The following is a 25,193-nucleotide window of genomic DNA, read 5'->3' on the forward strand; positions in this document are numbered from 1 at the left end:
GACCGACTGACAAGTAAGCCGATATTTTTGAGCATTACATGCAATCAGTACTTAATGCCGAGGCTCCTTTCGCATGAACTGCAGCATCAATGCAGCGTGTCATGGAGTCGATCAGCCTGCAATGCTGGTTCTGGTTTCTAATGGAAAATAAAATAAGCATCTTCACGAAGATCATAAGCAGATGGAGGCACGAAGTGCTGTGACTTGGGCTTTCTGAAGCGCAGCGAACCAACGCCAGCGGGTAACGTTCAAATCATCTCTGATTGTGGAAACTTCACTCTGGACTCTAAACGTCTTCAGTTTTTTGCCCCTCCACTCTCAGGAATCACTGGACCTTAATTTCCAAATGAAATGGAAATTCTACTTTCATCCTGACAGAGGATTTTGAACCACCAAGCAATAGAACCGCTTTGGTGTCTTACCTGACCCTTAGCCCAGGTAAGACTCTTCTGACGTCTCCAGGTCAGGAATGACTTGATAGGAGGAATGTGACAGTTGTCATGGATGCGACTGTGGGAGGCGGCGCTTCAGGCTCCGACTCCAACCCAAGTTCACGCCATGTGAATCTCCTCCAAACTCTTAAATGGGCTTTTTTTCCCTCCACAATAGTCTCAAGAAAAAAAGATACACAAGCAGTGTACCTTTTTCTGTCACTTTTTCCTTCCACTAAACCTTCCATTAATACTTAAATGCAGCACTTTGTAAACAAGCACTTTCTTTGGCAATTGGTTTGTTTTCCAGAAATTGAGATGACTACAGGAACTTTAGAGGAGTAAATTAATTTAGATGCAACCATCAATTTCTACATTTGTCAGGCTGCTGCAACAATCAGAGGAAAATATAAAGAAACAAAGTGGAGAAACGTAATTTTCCTGCATATGCAACAAATTAAAGATGAGACCTAAATACTTTCAAATTGAATTTTATTTGTTTGTTTTTTTCACATTCACTTCTACAGAGGAAAAAAAAAGTTGTTTGGTGGTTTTAGCCAGCTGAGAACAGAGTACAAAAAGAGCAATCAAATTTACAGAGTTAATTCTGCTTTTGCGGAGTGGTTTTCATTTGATATTTTTGGAAATCGCATTTGTGAAAGTCTATTTGAAGTTTCATCTTTAGTTTCCGTTGTTTGTTTTCACAGAAACATACTGTGGCTAAAGATCTGAACACTAGGATACCTTTTAAAAACACCGAGTATTGCTCAGTGTGTCGTACTTTGGAAAACCACGTCTCCCAAAGAACGGACCAGGAAGACAAGAAAGCAAAAACTTTAACATGCAGATGTTCTCCGGTCTTCACAGAATGAAGCAAAACTAAACGGCGGATTAAATCATCTGTAATTCGGTGGGATTAAAGAATCTGTGTTTCATATGAGATGGTGCGAGACAAGTTGCAGATTCGTTAACCAGACTTTGTATTTGGTTCTAGACGAGTCGCTTGTGTCGACAGAAAAGGTCCTGGTGTGCAGGACGGGCCTCGTCGTCCCTCTGTCCAGCTCAATATCGGTACGATGGACTCCGGGAGCGGGAGCGGGAGCGAGACCGAGACCGGGAGTGAGACCTTCAGGGAGAAAAAACAATTAGCGTAAAGGCCAGCGGCAAAAGATACACACATGGAAATATGTATATATTTTATAGTACTGACAAGCAGCTTCTCCCTTTATGCTCCAGACTGAAGTGAAACCAATTTAAACACAGGATCAGGCACGTCGTTTTTCTGTCTCCTCTACACAGTAAAGTTTGAACGAAGACAAAAATGTTCCAGATGTTTTCCTTTATAAAATTAGGACGTTATTGTCAGCAGAACCTTTTCCCACATAAAAATCTAATTTACCCAAGCTATGATATGTTGGTTGTGTAAATTAGGGCATTGTGTTTAAAATAATAGCAGTGTGTGCCTTTTACTTTTAGCACTGAACTTTTAAACCAAATAAAAGAAACAAAATAAAATCACCAAATTTGTTCCAAATATTCAGAAAATTAAGAAATATGTGGAAAATTTTAATTCTGATGATGTTGGAAATTGCAATGATATATGTTGTTCTGCCTTGTTCTGACTTTTCTTCCTTTATGATTATACGATTTGTGCACCACTCTGAGCGTTAGCATCTTATCAGACGTACAACATGCTTTAGATTTGGTCAACAACAGAGCATCGTACGTAAAATACTAAGACACATCGTGCAGCTCTGACTAGAATAACAGTTTTCAGCTTGGTTCCACATCTTTCTGGTTTTGATTCCCATTTTGAACCTTGTGACATCATTTTAGTCGAGCATTTTGCAGATTATTTATAAGTTTTCTCGTCCCCAGTCGATACAAAGCCGATCTTCTACAAAAGTTACTGCGTTTGATGCTTGGTCCATAAATAAGAACCACGGTTTCCTCCCAGAACAAATAACCTCACTAACTGAACTACACACTGCTAACATTTTCAACAATCTACCCTTCAATTAATGATTAGGTCATACAGTTAACTATTGTGCATTGAGAAAATAAGGGGTGTTTCAGAAATAACTCGTTAGCATTTGACAGTTGTTGTCCTTTCAGATGAATGCTATAGTTAAATGTGCCAGACAGGCAGGTTTGAGTACTTCTGCATGTTGTATCTAGGATTTTATTTCCCTTTTACCACATGTAAACAAACATGTAGAGGGAGTGATAGATTTGTAGCCAGAAAGTATTATATTATAATACACTTTTGAGTCCGTAATTGTTTAAATCTCTGGCTATTGATGTTTGGATGTGTGTATTTATGTTTTTATTTAAAAATACAATAATCATAGAGCTGGACAATAAATCAATAATATATATTGTGATCAATATCAACAGATGATACATCTGATAGAATGCTCAATAATGTCACTGAGCTCTGAGCCAGAACCGCTTGGAAATTCTGGGGGATGTAGGCAGAGGAAATGCTGCCTGCCACCCAGCTAAGCTAGGCTGGTGGCATCAACTAGCTCGCTCCTTGGTTGCCTAGCAACAACCTGTTGAGAAACTTGCCCAGCAGCAGCTTCATGTTTCGCCACTGTTGCCTCAAAACTGGTTCAAAATAAAATTTAAAAAAACAACAGCATGGCGCAGAGAAACTGTGCATAAAGGAGGAAAGGTTACGGCACTAGTTTGGATGCATTTCAGATATTTGAAACAACAAACTAATCAATAACTAGCGATACATGAAGCACTTGTATCGTGACATGTTACCAGTATGAAGTACGGCTCATTAGGGAAGAAAAGAGAGTTCAAGTAAAACAAAACAATCTCCAATTAAAGTGCAGATTGTAATGTCCACAACGATAAGCTTTACAAGACGGTGTTTGTTTTCTTTCGAGAGTTTCGATGTTTTTCTCCCGAGTCATCCAAACAACCGTGTTAAATAATAACCCTACGGGTTTTGTGACTGGCCGTTGGTATTGTTTCTGCATCGACATGGGGGTGGGGGGTGGGGGGGTCGTGTTTAATTCAGCTTCACTGGAACTGTGAAGATTCCAGTGCCTTACATACCTTTTGTGTGAGCTGTGTTCTCGGCCTGAGGGACAGAGGAAACAAAGCCACAATGAAAACAAATGCGTGCCGCAGCGTCTCAGAGCCAATAAAACTGACAGCAGCTAATCAGAGGCAGATGAAATATCTGTGCTGAGCGGGAGACGATGAACCGTCTTGTCTCACCGTGTTTGGAGGGAGAAGGCGAGTGGCTCTGTCGTCCGTACTGTCGCTCCCATTCATCCCTCTCTTTCTCACGTCGCTCACGCTCCCTGAACACACAGACGGCTTCTGGGTCAGACGGTTGCAACACACAGACACCAATCAGTCCACCTTGACACACACGCAGCCTTACTTCATGCGGATCTTGCGTGCCATGGCTCGCAGCTCTCCTTCTCGCTCCTGTAAAGTAAACAAAGAGCGATGACGGGAAATGAAGGACAAGGAAGCCTCTTTCTCCGCGTTAATCTACACACACCGACCTGTCGCTTGTGCTCCTGCTGCTGGATCTTCACTTGAGCAGCTTTCTTATCTGCCTTGGCTGCAGATAAGGAAGAAAAAAGAAGGAGGAAAAAAAAACTCGAAGGTGAATTTAGAGGGGAAAAACTGTTTAAATTTAAGAGATGAAATGAGTTTGATCTGAAAATAAAGTGACACTCACACTGCTTGTTGAGCGCCTTCTGCATCCGTAGCTTCAGACGCTCCTGGGGTGTCAGCTTGGGCTGAAAGGGACACAAATGTTTCAGCACAAGATTTCACAGCATTAAAGCAAAAAGTGTCCTGAGCGTGCACATCTGTGCTGAAATCAGAGATGCACCGAGAATCAGCTGCTTTTAGCCCGATCGGCCCTGGAAGACGACCGGAGGGTCGGATAGTTGAAACTTCTGCTCTTTTTTTTAATTATTTATTTTACCATGGACGAACACGGGGTACTGAAGTTCTAGCAGATCGCGCTGAACAAACCGCTCTTTAGTGTGGACGCTGATACTGAGTGAAGATGATTTGAAGGTAGCCGTTTTCCAAATCAGTAAGGTAAATAAAACTGGAGGGTTAAGCTGTGACGAAGGCAGAGCTGAAGTCAGCCATTTTTATTTTGAGCGAGTTGTGAGGTGTTTTGGTGATATCCACAATTAGCAACAGATAAAGTGTTTCCATTTTACGCATTGAAGCAATAAAGGGACGTGCTAAACACACATTGTGCTGAACCGAGTCTGAAACTGGCTTAATTAGAAACCAGATATCAGAGGGGCTAAAAAAAACACAGCTTTCCAATTTTTATACACATATTGCAGGGTTTTTGCAGGTTTCACCAACTCAAACTTTATGAATAAAATTTAAGACCTATGTCACAATAGAGATATACAAATAAATGCAGAAATTACTGTGTAATTTATGAGATTTTTTTGTGGCTCTTGGCAACAGCTTTGTGCTTCTTACATAGTGAATAGTTAGCCAACCATCTACTATTTAGCAAGCCACCAAGTATTAGCAGCTTGTTACCAGTAGCCTCAACGGCCTCAGGTCACAGAATGGAGTGAGTGAAGATGTCAAACTTTTGTCTGATAGAGATGCACTGATCGCTTTTCTCACTTCCGATACCGATACAGATATCTGAAGTTTAGTATAGTCCGATACTGATTTGATACAGAAAAACAGTGTTTAATTGACTTAAATTGTTTCCTTTTTTAAACACAAACAAAAATGTATTGGTGTACACTTAAATACACCAATAGCTTCACAAGCGCAATTATAAATTCTAAAAATAGTGTAAAATAAACAATATAGAATGACGTCAGAGCGTAGAATTAAACTGAATAGATCTGCCCTTTTGGATTGGGCACATCATCACCGCCACCAGATCGAGAATAGTTGTCAATGTCTGGACCAATACAGATGTTAACATCAGCTTGGTGCATCTCTAATGGAAAATCCCACAAGAAAGAAACCTACATAAAATACATGAGGTTATGAAGTTCCGCATGACAAAATTTAAGACCTGTAATTAAAGTATTTAAGACCAACTTGCATTTTCTTTTATGAATTTAATACATTTTAAGGAAGTGTTCTTTGCATCAAAAACCAAACTTGGAACTTGAGCTCACCTCCAGCAGGTTTCTCTTGTTGCATATCCGTACTCAGGCCCCAAAAGCAATGCATCGTAAGAGGCCATAATCAGGGAAACTAGTTTTTTCTCTGTTAGACGCTAGTATGGTCAGATTAACATTTGAACTCTGATCAGTTTGTCTGTTTTTTTCTTTTTACAGTGACAGCTAACAGGCATTTTGCTCCTCGTTAAAACAATTAATGAAGGATGGTGGTAGGAGGGCAAAAAGTAAACATTTTAAAAGCTATCGTGTAACTTTTCTATTCCAGTTCTTAAAGTAAAATCCAAATGGACACAGGTAACAATTTACAAAAACCCGAGATCAGAAACGGGACACAAAGTTCTTGTCGGTGCATCTCTAGCTGAAATACAAACTTTATACCATCGTCTTTAAGAGAAGTGACGGAGATTAAAGGACAAATGATAAAATAATCAGAGAGTGTCTTGACAAGTGAACACACACTCCAAACGAGGTTGTGTGTGTGTTGACAGAGAAACTGCTGCTGCAGCAGTAGCAGCTTGTTGCAGGTGTGGGACAGATCAGCAGAAACTAGGATCCACTCAGACGAACCAGGACACAATGTTCAGTATTTACACACACAATACTGTCAGAGATAAAAGGACGAGAAGACGAGCGAAGGAGGAGAAAGGGTCAGACAGGGAAACATGAGCAAGTTCAGGTCCAGCAAGTTTGGAAAGGTTCATAAAGAGCCGGTGGCATTTTCTTTTTTTTTTTTTTTTGTCCCGACACACCCATCAGTGGGCTGTTCAGACCTGGCCAGGCAAGAAAAACTGCAGGTCACAACACTGCAGGCACGCTCGGCACAGGGAAAAATCATAACTTCTAGCCTGTTTTACAAACTGTTCCTTCTTTACGTGGAAGCTGACTAGAGAACAGACATTGGGTCAGCAAAAGGTTAAGACATCTGGAGCTACACGACTCGCATACTGCGGCACACGAGCCTACGGACAGATGAGGCGCAGCACGCATCCATCTTGAAACTTCCACAAGAATGCTTTGATAAATGTAATTCAAAATGACTTTGCAAGTCAAATCACTTGTGCTGCTTATAAAAAAATAAAAAAAACAATACAGGCACATTCATTCAATAGTCACAAGATGCAACAAAGCATTTCATCCAATGGGAAACGAGTCTGTCTTTCTCGCGGGCATTAATGCGTGACGCCCTGCGGACTGGTTCGTACTACAAACATACAGGGGACGGTTCGCTCTGTCACGCATACGTGTTTGTACAGCACACACAGGTTCTCTGCACAGGACAGGCATCAAGATACACGGGCTTCAGAGAGAAGAAACAAGGCAGGATTCAGCCTTTCTCCTGGGCTCTAGCTGGCAGAGCTCGTGTCCACTTTAAGGGTGCGAGTGCGGAAAAAATAAAAACAAACAAAAAGAGCAATTTAAGTGCAACAATAGCTTGTATATTCCAGTGTGATGGACAACCATGGCAGCCTGTCAGGGATGAGGGAGGCGTAGGCTTTAGCAAGAAACCAAACTAGATCAAATTCTTACTGACTTTGGCAGCTCCCGTCTCTTTACCACCCGGAGTGTCAGGCCTGAGGGAGAGAGAGAGAAAAAGAAAAACGTTCCGAGCTTTTAAAATGTGAAACCAGTGAGATGTGTTGGCTGATTAATTCATCTTTTCCAGTATAGTTAGCTGCTTTCGAGAAACAAGCTAAATGAACGGCTTCGTTATAAAACAGTTTATTTCTCAGTGTGTCAACACAGATTAACAGTTAACAAAAAATTAAAGGTGTAAAGATTAATCGGATTAATTGTGACTAATCAATTATTGAAACAAATGTCAACTAATTTAGTGTTTGATTAATTGTTAAATGGAGTGTACAGACTCTAATACGTGGCATTTGCTGAAAAACAAAACACTCTCAAAGAACTAATTAGGCCAAAACTGTAGACATTTAGCATTTAAGATGAAAAACCTTCTTTGTCTGTAAATATGTTTTACCCAGAAATCCTCAAGTGTCACACTTGGCTTCACCTGGCTCAAATGTTGTGAAATTCTCCTACTAAACACCTTCTGTTGTCCAGTTACTAACTGGAGAGCTAAAATGATGGAGAGTAGGTCACAGCAAATTCATGAGTTACAGTGGTCCAGTCAAAGTCCAGATATGAAGACAACTGAGAATCGGGAACAAAGCGTGAGAGTTCATGTTCATAGATCCTTCCAAGGATTAGGATTCAGTTAATTTACAAAGGCGAAAGGAAAAAATGTCAGACTTTCAACCTGCAAAGGTGGAAGACATACCCCTAGAGGCCTGCAGCTGTAATTACAGCACAGTAAGGTTCCACCAGTTACTGACTCAGGGTGACTGAAAATAAATGCAGGCCACATTTTAGGTTTTAATTTGCGTAAAATACTGGAAACCTTTTAAAACTTCCTTTCAACTTGACATTTAGTTTTGTAACCCGTTCCCATAAAATCCCAATAAAACCAGTCTAAAGCTGGTTTGTGGTTGCAACATAAAACCTGCAATGTGTTAATACTCGTTATACCTATATAAATGTATAAATACTTGTGCTGTATTTCCTCAGGTGTGTGTGATCAGACTGTGAGACCTTCTTACTTTCTCAGTTTGTCAGAGATGGTGTTGGCAGCAGGCTGGGCCCCCCTGTGGGTGGGGGAGGGACTGTGGGGCGGGCGGCTTGGAGAAGGGGACGCACTGTGGCTGTCGCTGTCTCTCCTCCGGTGTCCTCGACCGCTCCAGGCTCCCTGCCTCAAGCCGCTGCCCTGCCGTGAACCCGAACGAGACCTGCAGACAAAACGGGACATTAGAGGACGGCGCGTTTGTTACGAGCTAACCGCCACGTTTCCGGGATTATCCAAACCTCGTTCGTCTGCGCGCTGAATAGCGTCTCCTGTCCCGTTCCCGGTCTCTGTCCCTGTCTCTATCTCTGCCTCTGTCCCTGTCGTTGGACCGCGACCTCGTCCGCTCCCGTCTCCTCCAGGAGGCCCCGTTCCCTCCTCCTTTCCCCCGGGACCGAGACCTGGAGCGCCGCCTCGACCGCGAGTGGCTCCGCGAGCGGCGGCCGTCTCTCCGCCCGTGTCCCCGCCGGCCTCTGCGTGAACGGGAGGACGAGCGAGAGGACGACCGGGACGAGGAGCGAGACGAGGAGGAAGAGGAGCTGCTCGAGGACGACCTTCGTCTCCTGAACAAATACAGAAACAAAGTTTGAGTAATAACACCGGCTGCGTACCCAGCCTCTCGATAATCACATTAAATCAAACCACCGGACATAAAATCGCTCTTTTCTACCTACTTAAGATAAACTGGGACATGCATGAATCTCGCTGAGGAGCTTTGGAGCTTAACTGACTGAATTAATCAAGGTTTTCTCGCTGATGGTTTGTCTGAAACCTGATTCACCTCACCAATCACAAAAATCCACCATCATACTCTTTGCATCAACGGCTGCAGTACATAAGGACTGTGTGAGAGGAAATAACCAAAGAAATGCCAAGAGGAGGGAAAATTACCGACCGGGAGCCCCTGCTATGACCTGGAGAGTGCTGCAAGCTGGAGGGGGCGTGGCCAGAGTGAGGGGCAGCGGTTTGTGTCGTGGCCGCGGCTTCGTCGTCGCTGCCTCCAAAGCTGGTGATGAACGTGATCTTCTCCGGGCCGGGGGTACGCGAACGGGACCGGGACTCTGAGCTGGACTCCGACTCAGGCCTGAAGGAGATAGAAAAAAGTAAAAAAAATAAAAAATAAAAAAATAAATGAGAGGCTATATTCTCACACACACCACTAATCAGGATTAAAATGTTAGAATCCGTGGGACATCTCACCGTTTGTAAGGGTCGTACGTTGGGCTGTCTCTTCTGGCGTAGCTGCAAAGCAACACAAACAGTGATGTGCTTGCAAAGCACGCGTTTAGCCTCGTTTTAAACTTCTTAATAAAGCTAAAAACTCACCTTGGTGGACTGATCTGTCTTCCTTTTAGCCTCTTTTCTCTAAACTCCCTCCTCTGTCTTCGAGAGCGGCGGCCCTGAAGCAAGACAAGCGCATGTAAACAGCTAGAAAGTTGCACAAAACGCACAAAAAAAAAAAGGAAGAAAGTCTTCCAAGTGATTTAGCCTCACAGAGTACATGGCCTTCTCTGCCTCCAGAGCTTTGGCGTGTTTAATGGCCTCCACTTCCTCCTTGTCTTTCTTCAACATCCTGACAAAAGATGAGGTTGTGAAAGCATTAGAAATAATACAAATGCACTCTCACAGATGTTAAAAACGTTCTGTTAAAGCCCACTGTTGAGATGTTCCACTTACGTTTCTACACTACAGAAAAAAAAAAGAGAGACGTATTTGCGGTGCTGAATAACTTCTGTTTTATCGGTCTCTGGCAATTTTATCATTCTTATTCAGGAAATATTCTCCAAAAAGTGCAAATTCCCCGGAATATCAACCGTAAATGAAGTAGAAAAATAGAGGTAGAGGCAAGAACAATAAATTGTAAGTCTGCATACTTTATTTCTCGTAGTAACTCTAAATGCATCTTTAAGTCATTGCATTTTCTCCCCTCGTGTTTTCTCCTTTGTCCATCTATTTAAGGATGTTCTTTTTTCATTTGTCTTGTATTATCTTTCCTTATGACTTCTAGGAGTTAAAGTGACAAATGGGGAACAAATAAAAATGTACCTGACAAAGTCGCCTTCCCCCATTCCATAGGGAGTCGCCATTTTGTTTAGATCCAGCAGCTGCTCTGGGTTCAGCTCATCAACATCAACTTCCACATCTGCAAATATGCAACATAACCAGTCAGACTTTGGCAAACTAACCCCAAACCTCAAGCATCAAGCTAAAGGTTTTGAGTGCGGGGGGGAAAAAAACGTTATTCAACGATTGTAAAGATAGAGGAAGAAAGAAGAAATGTTTCACTATTTAGAAGCGTTACGGTGTGCATCAAGTCAACAGCTTGTGAAAAATTTAAAACTTACTGCACAAAATGATAGTTAAAATTTTTATCAAAGCAATAAATTCTCCAGCCAAAAATGTACCTTGCTTTCACTATAGCTAGAAAGTTGGAAAATAAAACCCTTTTGTTAATGTTACTGTCTTGCTTACAGAAAGAACTAAGATTTTTACATTATGTTTTAATTTAATAAAAAGGGGAAAAAATATACAAACAGTTGTGTAACTATGTTACTTCTTGAAGAGGCAAGTTCTGATTTCATGTTTGTCTATGAATGCAATATTAAGTCACTCTTTAGAAATAGCTAATGTTTTTAACTGTCCCTCCAATTTCTCAAAAACAGATATTTTTTAATTTACTTTATACAAATGCAACAAAAACTGAAGACATGGAGTGTCTCATACTTACAGCCCTTGATAAAATCAACCACAGATTACAACCACAGATTATAGCTACAGACGACAGCGTGGATGCTCTACTTCCATTTTAGCTCAGACTGTTTAAACTTTCCTGGTGTGAAGCCTCACCAATATCAGGAATGCCTTCGTCCTCCTCGGATTCACTGTTCTCTGAATTGTCATCTTCTTTGTCCGACTGGGAATGAGGCTCCGCCACGGTGCTGTCTTCGTACGTGTAACCAATGGCAACCTTTTTCTCTGCAAGTCTGCATGAGGCGAGGAAGGATTAATGAATTTATAAACCACTTAAATTCTGCAGGAAGCAAAGATATGATCGTTGTGGATCAATGAACAATTTAAAAGTGTGCAAATTAAATTTTATTGCCAGACAAAGGTGTAACATATAAACAAATAACCCTCCCTCACAAAATATAAAACCATAATTGAAAATACAAAGGCAGAGCAGGAAAAACATACTTCTTCTTCTCGTCCTCATTTGGTTTGGCCAGGCCACCGTAGAGCTCATCCAGGTAGATCTGGTATAAACACTGCTCCTCTGAGACTGTGAGGGGACAGCAGGGAGTTCATGAACTCATCACAACTGCAAAATATATCCACTGAGAGCTGGCCAAGCACCACTCTAAGCACACTGTGCATCCACGGAGCCAAGCACGTGTGTATAGCACCGACTGCAGCGGTACTTTAAGTAAACACTCACTGTTGGCAAAGTCATTCTGAACGAGTCCTCTGTAGCGCTCGTAATTGCATTTCCTCTCCTCCATCTCGTGATCTGGTGTTCTGTGAAAGAACAAGAAGCAGAATGTTCTGCACTTTAGAAAATGTTTTATTTTATTTTATTATACATGTTAATAATCTCCTAATGTCCAGAAACGACAATAAAATACTAAAACTAAACCCCTTCTTGAAATGTTACCAAAGCGTTTTAAAGACTTACGATGTGCTGAGCAGAGGAGGGGTATAAGTTGGGACGTAGTCCAGATGGGCCCTCACATCAAATCTGTCAATCATGTTGTTGGCGTCTCCTTGCCATGGCATCCTTTGAAAGAAAAAAATCTAAATGATATAATTTATTTTCCCAACACTGCAGAAATTCTAATTTTATTACTTATATTTTAAAATAGACAAACTGAGGACATGTCTATTAATTTAAACTGTCTTTAGGACATTATATTAGCAATTAGCAACGCTGAGCTAAGTGTTGTTTCTTTATTTGAAATAGTTTTTTTTTTTAAATACACCAGTGACAGTGAGACAGGTTAAGCTAGGTTTACAGTTGAACTGGGCTGAAGTGCTGCTCCATTTTGCATTAACTGACTGGAAAAATATTGTTTGTTGTTCTTTCCCCCCATCAGCCAATTACTGGTCAGTGCCAGACAAGCTGAAAGTTGTCTGGTTCCAGTCACCAGCTAATTTCTGAGTTATTATCAGGTTTCTTTTGTGTAGAGTTTTCCTCACATGTTGGCAGGGCTTTCTGCAGCCAGCGCCACAGCCGGGTCCAGGTGGATCTTGTAGGATCGGCCGTGAACCTGCAGAAACTGGGCAGGATCTTTTTTCTGTCGAGACAAAACGAGAACCAGGTGAACAACGGAATGCCCTACTCAAACTTTGAAACACCGCAAAAACAACAACAACGTGCCTCATATTCTTTTCAATTCTGTGTTCATGATGTCATTGCGCTTTGAGCACTGAAACACGGCTACAATGATTAGTGATTATGCTGCAGAGGAAGGCTTTAAATGTCACCGCCACACTCTGTTCAGCAGAGCAACAAAGTTCCTCACTATCTTCTCGTAGTACTCTCGGCGGCGCTCGCCACGGCGTTTGTAGTCGACCATCATGCCACGGAGCTTGCGCTCGTGTTTGCGGGCCTCCTGCCACATGACGGCGCCGCTGGGGGTGGGGGCGCGGCGGGGCACGGCTGCTGCAAGTGGAGGAACGAGGAAGAGACGAGACGAACACGGGACAAAGAGAAAAATAGTACTTGAGTTGAGAAATTTTACTCTGCGTCTGTTTTAAGTCGTTATTCCAGGCTTATGATCCTGGGGGCCTCATTTTTTCCAGACTGTTGCACTGTAATGTAAAACTAAAATAATTCATATCAATGCATTTTTGACACACACATTCCAGTTTAGGTGAATTAGAAATTGTTACTTCTAAAATATTTGACAAACATTTATTTACAAGAGAGGGTTTTATATTGTATATTGAGGGCATCAAATTGTTTGTCGGACATTTATTAAAACCTCAGTAATGATCTGTTTAAAAGTGCACAATCTTCACCAATATAACCCATCAAACACAGCCTGTAAGAAGCAAATATAACAATAAATTCACTCACTATAATAGGAGACAAAAGTTTATTCAATAACCTATCATCCAATCCAATAAATGAATTCAAACAAGGATCAATAACTGATTAAGATGTTTGGAATCACCATTTCATGAGCCAATAGGGAACAGATCATAGTTAAAGCTAGCAACCATGGATGTTTTTGTATTCACTTAATGACTGTAGCACCACCTAAACAGTTAGATATTCATAAATTAACATAGTATAGCTAAATATCCAAGTCTAGTTCATTTTTAAATGCAAGTTTCAGACGCGACATGATGTGCAATGTTGTCGTTTGAGTACCTTTTTTCAAAAAAAGTTACTCAATGTAACTAGTACTACCCACTTTTGAACATAAACAACATCAGTAGTCTACAGGTTACTAGTTAACAAGCTTAAGGTGCTGTATTTGTATTAGCTAGTCATTTTTTAGCTAACACTACCTGCTTTCACCAGCATTACTCAACTCAGTCGGTTAGTTTGGGGGAAAAACTGTGAAAAGTTCTTTGCGTTTTGCTGGTTTGCTGCCATGATTCTAACACACACCTGGGCACCCCTTGCACAGTAGCAGCAGCGCTCATGTTGTGTTTAAAGGTGGCTCGGAAAAACACGTCACGACGTGTCAACAACGATTAACCAGTTTTAATGGCTGAAAAAAGTGACGGAAGGCGCTGATATTGGAAGTGCGAAAGCCCGTACTGAATCAAATCAATATTGGAATAACAGAGAGTTGGCCACTCTGAGGTTAAAAACAACAAACAGCTTCCAGTCCAGGGGGGGGGGGGGGGGGGGGGCACGGCTGACTCCGTGGGCGGGCAATGCCCCCTCAATGCCCGCCCATGCCGCCGGGCCTGAAGTTAAAGTGATTGTCCTCCTGTAAGGTGAACCCCAACACCAACCTCACCAGTCTCAAATCTTTCCACCTCTAAATGAGCCTTGAGAACTGAACTCTGTCCAGCTTTCCTGTTCCTGCTCAAAAGAAAGGATTCCCGCAGAATGACGCTGCCACCACCGTGTTTCGGGGCTACTTGTTATAATAGTTAAACACAACACGTAACGATGTGCATTCAGAAAAAAAACAGTTTAATTAATCTGCTTCCATATGTTTCTGTCACTTTAACACGGCTAACCGCAGCTCAACGGTCAGATATTCATATGCTAACCTAGCCTAGCCAGCTAACCCCCAAACGTTGCGGTTCATTTCGATCATGAATCTCAATGTTACATATTTCTAGCCTGCAGTGATGTAGAATACCGTAACTTAATGTAAGTTCAGTTAGTGCTGCAACACATGGCCTGTCAGACTGCGCGTCTGACTGAGGCCTGCTCGCTATTAGCATCAGAGCTACATTAGCTCTGTAAAAACGGTAGAGACGGGGACTGAGTCTCCGCTTCACGGCACAGAAAACACATCACATAAAGTCCACGCAGCTAAGTAAACACGGTCTGCATTCACGGTCTGTACCTGTTTAAATGTACACCAATAAGAATCGGGGTTAATCTCTCAAGCTGAATGTCACCACCATACGCCTCCTTCGCCTTCTCCTTCTTCACTAAACTCAGTCTGTAGGGGGCGCTGCACCTCTAATATCCAGTATTAGAAGAAACCAATGGAGTGTCGATTTTTTTAGGTTGCTTTCTCACAAAAATTCATGCATTTTCGCCTACTTGAAAATCGTTTTTGAAAGTCGTAAAAGTCACTTAATACCATCTATAGCCCAGCTTAATCTGAATTTAATTTAGCGTCTCCACCTGCTCATGCTTACAAATTTATAGTCTTGCCCAATAAACAGTGAAAATAAAGGCCAGGCTGAAGTTGAACTATATTTATGCATCTATCTAAAATAAATATTTCAAAATCTTATTATTTTTTTCGTGACCATTGAGATTATTGTACAATTTAAAAGAAGTGATGCAAAAAGAAGTTCTTCTCTATCCATTTCTTACAATTAGAAATTATTTCATCCTATTAGTAGGTGATAATTTCTCTCAGAACTGCAAGAGCACCTTCTGTGTTGTATCTATGCATCAATACTGTTATTTAATGTTCACGTTAAATTCAAAAGGCCGACATATACAGTTGTTGTGATTTAAAAAAAAAAAAAAAAAGCATGAATGAGCGGTTTTAAAATGTGCCTACTTGTGGCCACAAGATGTCTCTGTAAGACAGGATTTATAAAATCTCAAATCTGCATCTGCCTGAAAATAATCACAACTGACGGATTTCTAATGAGCCCTGAAACCCATTCAGTAATGTTTTATTTGCGTCAAAGCTAGACAAACTAAATTATCCACGCTTTTTTTCTCTTTAATCATAACTGAACTTGTTGTTTTGCTTAAATGTGGCTTGCACTGGATTAGCTTTATTTGTTATAAGCATAGATAGGCTTACAGGAAACTCCTATACAAACTAGTTGGCTTGAAGGAGAAACGTATGAATTATTAGGAGACAATAAACAAAGCTTTGTGACTGGTAATAACAAACAGAAATGTAAGCTTTAGCTGCATCCCTAGAGGTATGTGGTACAATATAGGCAGAAAGTTAATGACACAAGGCATTATAGCAGCTCTTTAGATTCAGAGTCAGTGCCCATGGTAAACTTTCTAATCTGCAGACTGGGCCTCGACATCCTGTGCTGCACAGCAGGTGAAGAGAAAATCTCGTACATATATCTTTACATCAGCGCGTGTGTGTAAACTCTTGTTTCCTACATTTCCTGCAGACCGGCACGGAGACAGGAAGCCTGTTTTCATTTCCAGCCCGCCGCTGTTTGCTCAGGATGGAGGTCACGTTTGTGACATTCATTTTGCCGTTGACAGTCTCTTTGCTCTGCCTCGACTATCAAGACCTTTCCTTTCACACAGTCGTTTTGTACTCTGCATTAATCATTTCAGCAATATTTGATGGGCGATCAGATGAAATGCTGGTGTACATATATTTTGGTACTCCTGGTAAAGATGGATGGAACCTTTCATATAAATACCTGATTACAGCAGCACAGACTGAAAGTTTTGGAAACAGGCAGTACTTTCATTCATGAGGGGGGGAACAAAAATGAGTTAAGATTGTTTTTTTCAATAAGATGCCCACAGTTAATACTATGTATAACAAACATTTCTGCCAACAAGACAGCTTAGAGAAAGAGAGATGATTCACCAGCAGCCATCTTTGCTAAAAATTATTCTTTAACATCAGATTATGCTGCTGCTGCAACAAAAGATGGATTCATTAGAAAGCTCTTTACACATCAGCATCAGGGTAGAGCACTGATAAATGAGCCGGCACTGTACATGCTCTATATTGCACACATCTATGCAAGGAGTCATTTCACATCCAAAGCATGTCTGAATGGAAGAATGCAGGTGGGACCGAGAAACTGCAAGGTGAAGGAGGTTATTAAAAGTGGATGAGCAGAAGTACCTGGGGTAAATCGGCAAAAAAAAAAAAAATGCTGCTGGAGTGGAGGGAAAGGGAAAGACCTCAGAAACGGGAGTAGAAATACTGATATGCAGACGGTTGAGGAGGGTGAATACAAAGAGATGACCTACTGTGGCGACCGCTAAAAGATGCAGTTGCAAAAAAAAACCCCAAAAACCGAGAAGATCCCCGAAGATAGTGATAACTTTATATGACTCTGCTGTCATAATTTATTCCTTCCCTGGACTTGTTAATATCACTAGCTGCACTTTATTCTCTTTTCAAACGTCAGTGATGCACAGGTCGTGAGAGTGAAAATTCCCAGTTCCGAATAAGACGTAAAACAAAAGTTGGTAAATGCACTTTTATTACAATCCACGTGTGCTCATCATCCCGAACGGAAAGTGAAAAGGGACAAACGGAGCAAAGTAATACAGCGATACTTTCATACTGAACCACAGTACAAAAACAGCGTCAATATGTACAATATATTTATGTACAAAAACAGCTTCTCTTTTTTTTTTTGCACGCCAATATGAATAAGAAAACATACATCTTTTACAGAGACAAAACAGGCAACAGTGTGGTTTTTAAAAAAAACCCAAAAAAAACATGAGGCTTTAAAGCCTTTTCTTCAGGAGCAGAAACTCCCCTTTTTGACGAGTAGATCAACTTTATTTTATTGTTTAAGTAATATGTTTCTGACCTTTTCTCCACCATATACACTCATAATTTACACTCTTTCATTCACTGACAGGCACGCTCACAAACACTCAACAACCCAAATGTCACCAAGTGCGAAACATCCATTGATTCAGAAATGGAAACGACGTTCTGGACGCCCGTCAGATGGCGCATCAGAACACGATAAAGGGCTCTCCTGTATGAAATGCAGGCACTCAAAGGCGGGTTTTTAAATGTTCAGATTTCAGTCTAAAGTTGCAATAAAAATAAAAAAAAACAGCTTTTTTTTGCCACCAAATGATGCCCAAGGATGCCACTGTATGAAAGACTTCTGATCTTCCGTTTTAGCAGCATTTCTTCCTCAAGAATTAGCTGAGAGCCATGAAGGTCAAAGGTCTCTGCAGTCTGCATAATGGCCATGCTGGACTCGTTGCAAATAACGGGACAAAGGTCCTGTCAACAACAACAACAACAAAAAAAGTGCTACGAACTCAAAACAGAAGTCCAGGACAGCGTCAAACCTCCAGCTCCTGATTGTCTGTGCAGTGGAAACGATTCAGCTTCTCTCGTTCTCGGTTTGAAATGTCCAGCTTGGGGGCGTGGGCCGGCTTTAGAGCCGGGGACGGGTGCGAAGGAGCCGGGGAGGGTGGCAGGGTGAGTTCAATCTCCTCGCAGCAACGTGACACTGGGGCTGGGGCTGGAGGGTGAGGGTGAGGGTGAAGGTGAGGCGCTGTGTTGGTGGCGGCGGCAGGGGGCTGCGAGGGTCCAGGCGGGCGGTCCACGTTTCTGATCAGGTTGACAAACTCCCTCTGGTTGTTGATGCCTTCCTCCTGCGGGACGGACTGCTGCTTTTTCCTCTTCCGATGGAGGTAGGAGAAGACGACGGTGCAGACCACGCAGCCACAGATGGTCACCAGAGCCAGGATTCCCACCAGGATCATGTAGAGGCTGAGGCCGCCGTGGGTCGTGTCGGACATGGCGCCTTCGAGGAGGGGGCAGAGGTCAGAGCGCGCTAAATGTCTAAACGTCTGCCTGGCAGTCGAAGACAAAAAAACAACAACATGCGTCTCACCTTGACAATCCTGTTCAACACAAGGATTTCTGAGGCTCACACACTCGTTGCCATGATAACCGTCCGGACAAGCGCACATGAATCTTCCCTCCGAGCTGTGACACTGCACCCCCTGCTGGCAGGGGTTAGGATTGCAAGGATCAAATGCTATCTGAAATGAGATCATTTGAAGCAGCAGTTTAAGGCCTGCACAGTTTATATAGAGGTTCAACAGAATAGTTGTATATAAATAAACAATAATGAATTTATGTGAGTATATCTGAGAAGATCCAAATAAATGTTTTAAATGTCCAAGTAAGACTTTGAACCCATATACAGAGTAAAACAAATCTGTAAAGGTGTTTTGTTATCATTCTACCAAATAAAAAGAGAAGCTTAGACAAATCCAAAATTATTATGAAATGATTCCCTATGGTAAGTGAAAATAAGATTTCTAAAAAAGACCTTTTACTACCACCTAACATCTCTATTAAATATCTATTACACATTTAAATGACCTTTACTAAAATTATTGATTTTTAATGAAAATATGTTTATTTTTTTCCTGTTTTTAGCATCTTCTCCCCATGTCTTCCTTAGCAAATCCTTATTAGTCTCTTCTCTGTTTGCATACTTGGCATTAACCAGTCTGTGATGATTTATTTTCTTATTCTTGGTTAGTTTTCCAACCTCGCAGGAGTTCCCCGAATATCCCAGAGGGCAGTCGCAGGTGGCCATCTCTCCCTCCGTCGCCACGCACTGTCCTCCGTGCAGACACGGGTTGCTGTCACAGGGACCCAAACCATTTTGGCAATATTTTCCAGTGAAACCAGTGGGACACACACATGTGGATCCTGACACCAGGTCCTACATGGGAGGATATACATGTTTCATTAGACAAGGATTTCACAGGAAAGTTGCGAGAGGGAAAGAAGGGACATGTCATAGATTTGACCCAAGCATTAACACACATGCAGGTAGTATTTCAGGTATTTTTTTTTCATGTTGTAAACAAGTAAAGATTGATGACAAAAAAGGCCAGGACTCTTACCTCACAATGGCCACCATTCAAACACAAATCCTGACAGCTGCTGTTCCCTAGACATAGAAAACACAATATTTTAATAAAATGAAACAACACGATGGCATTATTGGTATTTCTGCTTCATAAGCCTGGCAGGAATTAAATCCATCAAATGAAAGGACAAAAAGGAGCTTTTCTGTTTGTGTTTGTCAGGGATATTCTGTGAGAACGATTTTGCTGGAATAAAACGATCTCCTGTCCATAGAGACTCGGTGCTGCAGCTGAGCTGCTCTTTAAAGCCTCATCGTGTTTCACTACCTGCCACAAGACAATCACTTCTCTTTTCTCTTCCAACCAATTTCCTTTCCTTTTGTGTTTGCTTTTTCTTCTCCTCTTCTGTACTCACGGATGTCGCAGTTCGGCCCCGTCCATCCAGGCAGGCAGTCGCACAGGTAGCTGCCGATCAGGTTGCGACAAGAGCGGGCGTGGACGCACGTACTCGTTTCACATTCATTGGCATCTAAAAGTGCAACGCAGCCGAGGAGAAGGACAAAGATTACGTCAGAATAACCCACACCGATTAACAACAAAATGTTATTTTTCTTTAAATGCTTAACTGACTTTGTCATGTTGCAAATGCAAACTCAAATGACAAAAAAAAGAGCCAAAGAAAAAAATAAATAAATAAAAACTATGAGAAAGCCTAGAGAAAGTTTGATAACATTATCTGGCTCTTGGGAAGCAAAACCAGAGAAATTAAATTAAGGGATTAAAACCATTTCACAACACTATTTGTTTTAAGGGGAGTAGAAAAAAAAAATCAAACTAATAAACTAAATCATCGTAATCTAATTGCTAAAAAATAAATACATGAATAAAACACAAAAATCCTTAATAAATTCTATCTTACTTTTTAAATGTTCCTAGTAGACAGAGCGCTTTGGTCAGACATTTTTCTTAGAAATCAACAGTAAAAACAAGTCAACGGCATTTTTGATCCTCTTCCAGCCTCACATGTTATCATTAAATGCTCCTAAAGCTGGGAACCCCGAGGGTCCCTGACAGCACCGAGAAAGTTAAATAAAAAATCTAGCTTGTTAGTTAAAGACAAATGTACTGTCTATGTCAGACAGTAAATATAGACTCAGCTCTGTCAGTGAGTTTAAATGTTTAAAGGAGTCTATTATCAGAAAATGATGTAGGGCAGAAATCATCTGATGAAGCACAGAGAGTAAATACTTTTACGACTGAGGCTCTCCTGATGTTCTGCATCTCTGTCTGTCTGCAGACGTGAGGCTGTGGGCTCCTGATCTGTGATGTGGAACTATGAGGGATTATGAAGTGTCAGCGTGACATATCACTGTAACACCGAGGAGCAGGAGTGGCTGTCATCCTGAAATATGTTTCAGTTTTCACTCCACAGCCCTGGAGCCTCTGCATGTAAACACAAAGTGTGTGCTTCAGCTTTTTTCTGTGTGAAAACTCGTACCGCGGCAAAGCAGCCATACACTCTGCTCGTGAAAATGACGAGTGAACCCAAAGGGACATGATGGTGCATTTAGAGAGAGGACTAATCCTCAGTTGGCGAGGTTTAATGTGAGCATTAAGATGCTGCTAGCTTCTCCTGCTCTTTTTTAATTTGAGCATGACATTTTTAATTTGAGCATTAAATTCACATTTTCCCTCAAATTAGAGATGATCACACACTACTACTTGTGTAGTAGTTTAGATGTCATAGAGGTTGTTTTTTTTTTTTTTCAGATTTTGCACTTTATTATGTTGGTTTTTTTTGGTTTTGTTTTTTTGGTTGATTTGTGCTGCTGAGAGATTTTATTTTATTTTATGAAGACATGAGGGGCATCTAAACTAAAGAAAATCCATAAAAGGGACTATTTGTTTCTTGAATGGGTCACAACTGTACTTTGCTTTTGATTTAAGACATGTAAAAAACCAAAAAATAAAACATAACAGCTGCCTTTGCCGGGGCTCTCAAGAGGTTTTCGTCCCTGGTTAAACAGGGCATTAAAGATAAATTAATTTTACAGCTTGATTTTATTTCATTTGATGCAGGTGTCAAGTGTTACTCAACACACAGTTCATATATTTCCCAAAGGCGTTTGCAGAATGAACTGTACACGGTCCTCCTCTAGACTGCTACATTTGTGGGGAAAACTTTACAACCAAACCAACACGTCACAAGAACTGCATGTCAAAACCTCTGAACAGGGAAGTAAATGTTTGTTTGTGAATGAAAAGACAAATATTACCAAAGAGCTTAGTCATTACAACAAAATAAATAACATTTTCTTTTGGCGCTTACTTGATCATTTCAGCACTGATGGCGTTAATAAATGACCGTTGATTATTTTGCTTTTACCCAGGACTTATAAACTCTGCTAGCATAGCGAGTAAATCAGCAAATAACTTATTCGACCATCTTAAGAGGACAAGCCGAACACAGCAGTGTCGCCACAAGAAAATGACCCACTGACCCAGCTGGCATGTCCTGCCGGTCCATCCTGGTGGACAGAGACACCGGAAACTCCCAGGAGCCTCCTGACAAGTTGCTCCACGTCCGCAGGGGTTACGATCACATTGCCGCACCGCTGGGAGGAGAAAGAGAGAACAACATTTTGGTCGTGAGCGTCTGGTCTGGATAAGGGGAATGTGAGTGTGAATATTCAGTAGGCATCGTGCGTGTTACTAAGATCATGTGATGCCACGATCATGCTGTGGTTGTGGCTGTTTTCAGTCTTTGCTGCTCTGAATGTTGTGCAAACAGCGATAAACAGAGTCCTCTTCAGCAAGCTCATGACTGACACTTCAAACCTTTTGCCAGAGACGAAGGGGGGCAACGAGTGGGCTTAAATAATGCAACAGAGGAGGCCTGTTTCCACTTATCTGGCAAGGAATCTAAACAAAGTGGAAACAAAGAGAGAAGCTAACCGAACATAACTTCTTTGTGTCGCAGTGGTATCCTAATTTTTCCCATGAATATACATCTCTGTGGTGTAGATCTGTCAGCCATAAGGTTTCTTCATGTCTCATAACATGTTTTCCCAATTTACCTAACCTTACAGAGGAGCCATTTTCTATCGTCCTGACCCCTACTCTAATCCAAGCAACAATAATCCTACCGAGCAAGCAGCACGTCTTCTAAAACCAGCCCGAGATTTCATAACAAACAAAGAATCCTTTAATTAATATCGGTTATAAACATAAATCCTGGCCGAAAACTGAGCTGTGTTGAGGTTATGGTTTTAATTCCCTGCAAGCTTGACGATCCTGGCGTTGTGCATTCCCCGAAGTGCCCATCCCACCCGCCCCAGCCCCACAACAACAACAACACATACAGAGATAGTCGGCCTCCCTGACAGTTAATCATGCGAGCAGCAAACAACGGCAGCGAAAATAAACTATTTTTCTGTTTGTCCCTTTTTTTGTTTTGTAAAAATAAGCCTCTCAACGTGGCACACACACACACACACACACACACACACACACACACACACACAGGAGTCCAACTTGCAGCACCGTTTATCCTGATGGAGGTGAAAGCAGGGAATGTGGAAACAGCTGCAACAGACCGTAAACCATGTGATCGTATCTCACCTGCTGCAACACACAACATGAGATCTCACCTGCTGCACAGACACGTCGGATCACACGGTCCAGCTCCAAACTGATCCACAAACACGCCTCAACCAAAGAGGCTATAAACGTTCTGAGTACATTCTTTCATTAAAAACTGTTTTCTGACTAGTGTGTCTGAGCCTTGTTTTTCCGACAGGGTAATTACAAGGTGAGAACACTGCAATGCTGCGCTGCAATTAAAAGTGAAGATCTCTCACTGAAAAAAATTCTTGTAGACACAGATTTTCGTCTAACTGATGCCTCATTTGTTTTTGCTTTAAGTGGTTTTAGAAATTGAGCAGAGTGCAGCGTACGCTCAACACTGGCACTCTCGATTTGCATTCGACAAAAACTCGAAACTCCGGAGATAATCAGCACCACTAATTCAGTTGTCAGCTTTTTCCTGCCAAGGCTGCGTGCGGATGCGTGGAGTGCCGTTTGGCTTTTATTTTGTGAAAAACGCCAAGGATAACACATTAATTTGGTAAACTTGTAAAGCATTACTTTCTCTGTTTTATCATTAAAATATTCCCACCTGTTGTTTGAGCAGGGTGGCAACAAAGATCCAGTCCGGTAAAAGTACATTTAGCATGCTGAATATTCTATGTGATGGAAAATGTGAACATCCATCACAACCACCAATGTGGAAAGTCCATTTTGATATGCATGATATGCTCCAGGTATCTTTTTTGGTCAGCCTGTTGGAGAATCTGCCTACATTCCCTTTGAGTACGAGAGGTTTCTGCACCTCCACGACCAGTTCCAGGTACGGCATGGAAGAGCAAATTGCATTTTCATCACCTGATCAGCAGGATCCTTACAGAAGCCTGGCATCCTGGGTGTTAATTTTCATCTGGTGCCACGCCTTTGGGCAAAATTCAATTAGTATGAAAAACAGGCAAAGAAATGTTGGTTTTTAGTGGAGGCCCAGCAGTCTGAGTCTGTTCTTGTTTGGCTACATTCACACAGCAGGTCTTGATGCTAAAATGTTCTTGCTGACATCCAATGAGTCTTGATGTGAAAGCAGGGAATGTGGAACATCCACAAAGCGCCCCGCAAGCACAGAAGAACGCTGACGTCACACCGCAGCGCACTGTTTACGGAAGTGTTAATGGATGGAGCCGTTTATGGATCGATTTTAAAGTTTATTCAGCAACGGGAGCCGACAGTATCGTCACAAAATCATAAGACGAAGGGAGCTAAGAAAAAGAGAGCACAACTCATAGAAATGGTCTGTGGTGGAGAACTGACACTAATTTATGTGGAGAAATCTGCTGGGATGCTGTCAGGGCCAAGAATGGTCTGACTGTGATGTGATGCGCTGCACTGACACGGACTCCTTCCTAAGTTTGTAATCGTAATTTTCAGTTACTGTTTCTGTCCTGATTTACCGTCTGGTGCAGAATTATGACGCACGTCCCTCGTAGCAGTGACACAAAAGCCAGAAAAATGCAACATGAACGTTCAGACTCCAGACGCTTTGAAAACTCTCCGATATGCATCCAAATTAGCTCCACATATGTAAGTGGCACAGATCGGATATTTTTTGGGGGGGTGAAAAAATCCTATCTATGTTGCATGGGCGTAGATGTTGTTGTTCTTTTGGGAGGCACGGGGAGGTGGGATTGTTTGCCCCAGCTGCTTTGTGAGGTCCTTCCTGTTGCGGGGAGAGGGAGGGCAGAACGCCATGAACTCAGCAGCCGTGGTGCCAAAAGCATAGCAATAAACGACTTGCAGCGATGCCAACCAAAAAGTAGGTTAGGTTGACATTAGGCCAGGCCTCCTTTGAATTATGTGATAAACAAGCCACGCTTGTTTTGCATGGAAGCACATCACGTATAAGCTGCCACTGCAGCTGCCAGGCTATGGGGTGTCCGTAATAATGGCAGCAAGAGTCAGGGAGCACTAGTCCTCTATCACTAGTAAGTTGAATCGTTCTTAAAGAATCCCAGAAAACCTCTTCAAGACTCTGTAAAGAACATCTACATTCTGGCTCAATTTTAACGTTGAGTCCAGAGTGAAAGGGATCTTGGAAATAAACCTCTGTGACCCCGGTTTGTTCTGTGTCTAATGTGCGCCGAGAGAATAAACTCTCCAGATGT

The 25,193-nt window shown here is 41.9% G+C and overlaps 2 protein-coding genes across 5 annotated transcripts in view; both read right to left on the reverse strand.

Annotated features, from left to right (window-relative positions):
* Positions 1-906: 906 nt before the first annotated feature.
* Positions 907-14,882, reverse strand: clasrp (CLK4-associating serine/arginine rich protein). 2 transcript variants are annotated; one of them, XM_028045101.1, is made up of 21 exons: positions 14,747-14,882; positions 12,731-12,870; positions 12,405-12,502; positions 11,884-11,985; positions 11,647-11,726; positions 11,406-11,490; positions 11,058-11,194; positions 10,257-10,353; positions 9,705-9,783; positions 9,537-9,610; positions 9,411-9,452; positions 9,106-9,294; positions 8,453-8,773; positions 8,191-8,376; positions 7,122-7,161; positions 4,144-4,204; positions 3,965-4,023; positions 3,838-3,884; positions 3,669-3,754; positions 3,504-3,528; positions 907-1,557 (listed from the first exon to the last, which is right to left on the reverse strand). In XM_028045101.1, exons 2-21 carry the CDS (start codon positions 12,827-12,829, stop codon positions 1,494-1,496), a joined length of 1,971 nt encoding a protein of 656 aa, XP_027900902.1. In that variant the 5' UTR covers positions 12,830-12,870; positions 14,747-14,882; the 3' UTR covers positions 907-1,493. The 2 variants fall into 2 exon arrangements, 1 of the variants encoding a protein (XP_027900902.1); XR_003599060.1 differs by lacking the exon at positions 907-1,557 and having other exon boundaries at positions 3,503-3,528; positions 7,118-7,161.
* A 2,420-nt stretch (positions 14,883-17,302) lies between these two features.
* LOC114133235 (protein jagged-1b) overlaps positions 17,303-25,193 on the reverse strand; it is a 55,046-nt gene continuing 47,155 nt past the window's right edge. For all 3 annotated transcript variants that reach the window (XM_027998969.1, XM_027998968.1, XM_027998970.1), the window contains 6 exons: positions 21,951-22,064; positions 19,865-19,978; positions 19,486-19,532; positions 19,125-19,301; positions 18,456-18,606; positions 17,303-18,365 (listed from right to left, as the gene is read on the reverse strand). In XM_027998969.1, coding sequence (XP_027854770.1) covers positions 17,899-18,365; positions 18,456-18,606; positions 19,125-19,301; positions 19,486-19,532; positions 19,865-19,978; positions 21,951-22,064 — 1,070 coding nt within the window. In that variant the 3' untranslated portion in view covers positions 17,303-17,898. The remainder of the gene's footprint in view (positions 18,366-18,455; positions 18,607-19,124; positions 19,302-19,485; positions 19,533-19,864; positions 19,979-21,950; positions 22,065-25,193) is intronic.

The sequence above is a fragment of the Xiphophorus couchianus genome, chromosome 18, assembly GCF_001444195.1.
Source record: "Xiphophorus couchianus chromosome 18, X_couchianus-1.0, whole genome shotgun sequence".
NCBI classification, from domain to species: domain Eukaryota; kingdom Metazoa; phylum Chordata; class Actinopteri; order Cyprinodontiformes; family Poeciliidae; genus Xiphophorus; species Xiphophorus couchianus.

What these genes read in the sequence shown, in the direction of transcription:
- clasrp (XM_028045101.1), bottom strand. Translation starts at nt 12,829, where the DNA reads ATGTGGCAGGAGGCCCGCAAACACGAGCGCAAGCTCCGTGGCATGATG. An exon ending in GCAGAAAGCCCTGCCAACAT is followed by an intron (nt 11,986 to 12,404) that starts GTGAGGAAAACT and finishes TTTCTTTCAAAG; the next exon opens with GATGCCATGGCAAGGAGACG. An exon ending in ATCTCTGACAAACTGAGAAA is followed by an intron (nt 7,162 to 8,190) that starts GTAAGAAGGTCT and finishes TCTCTCCCTCAG; the next exon opens with GCCTGACACTCCGGGTGGTA.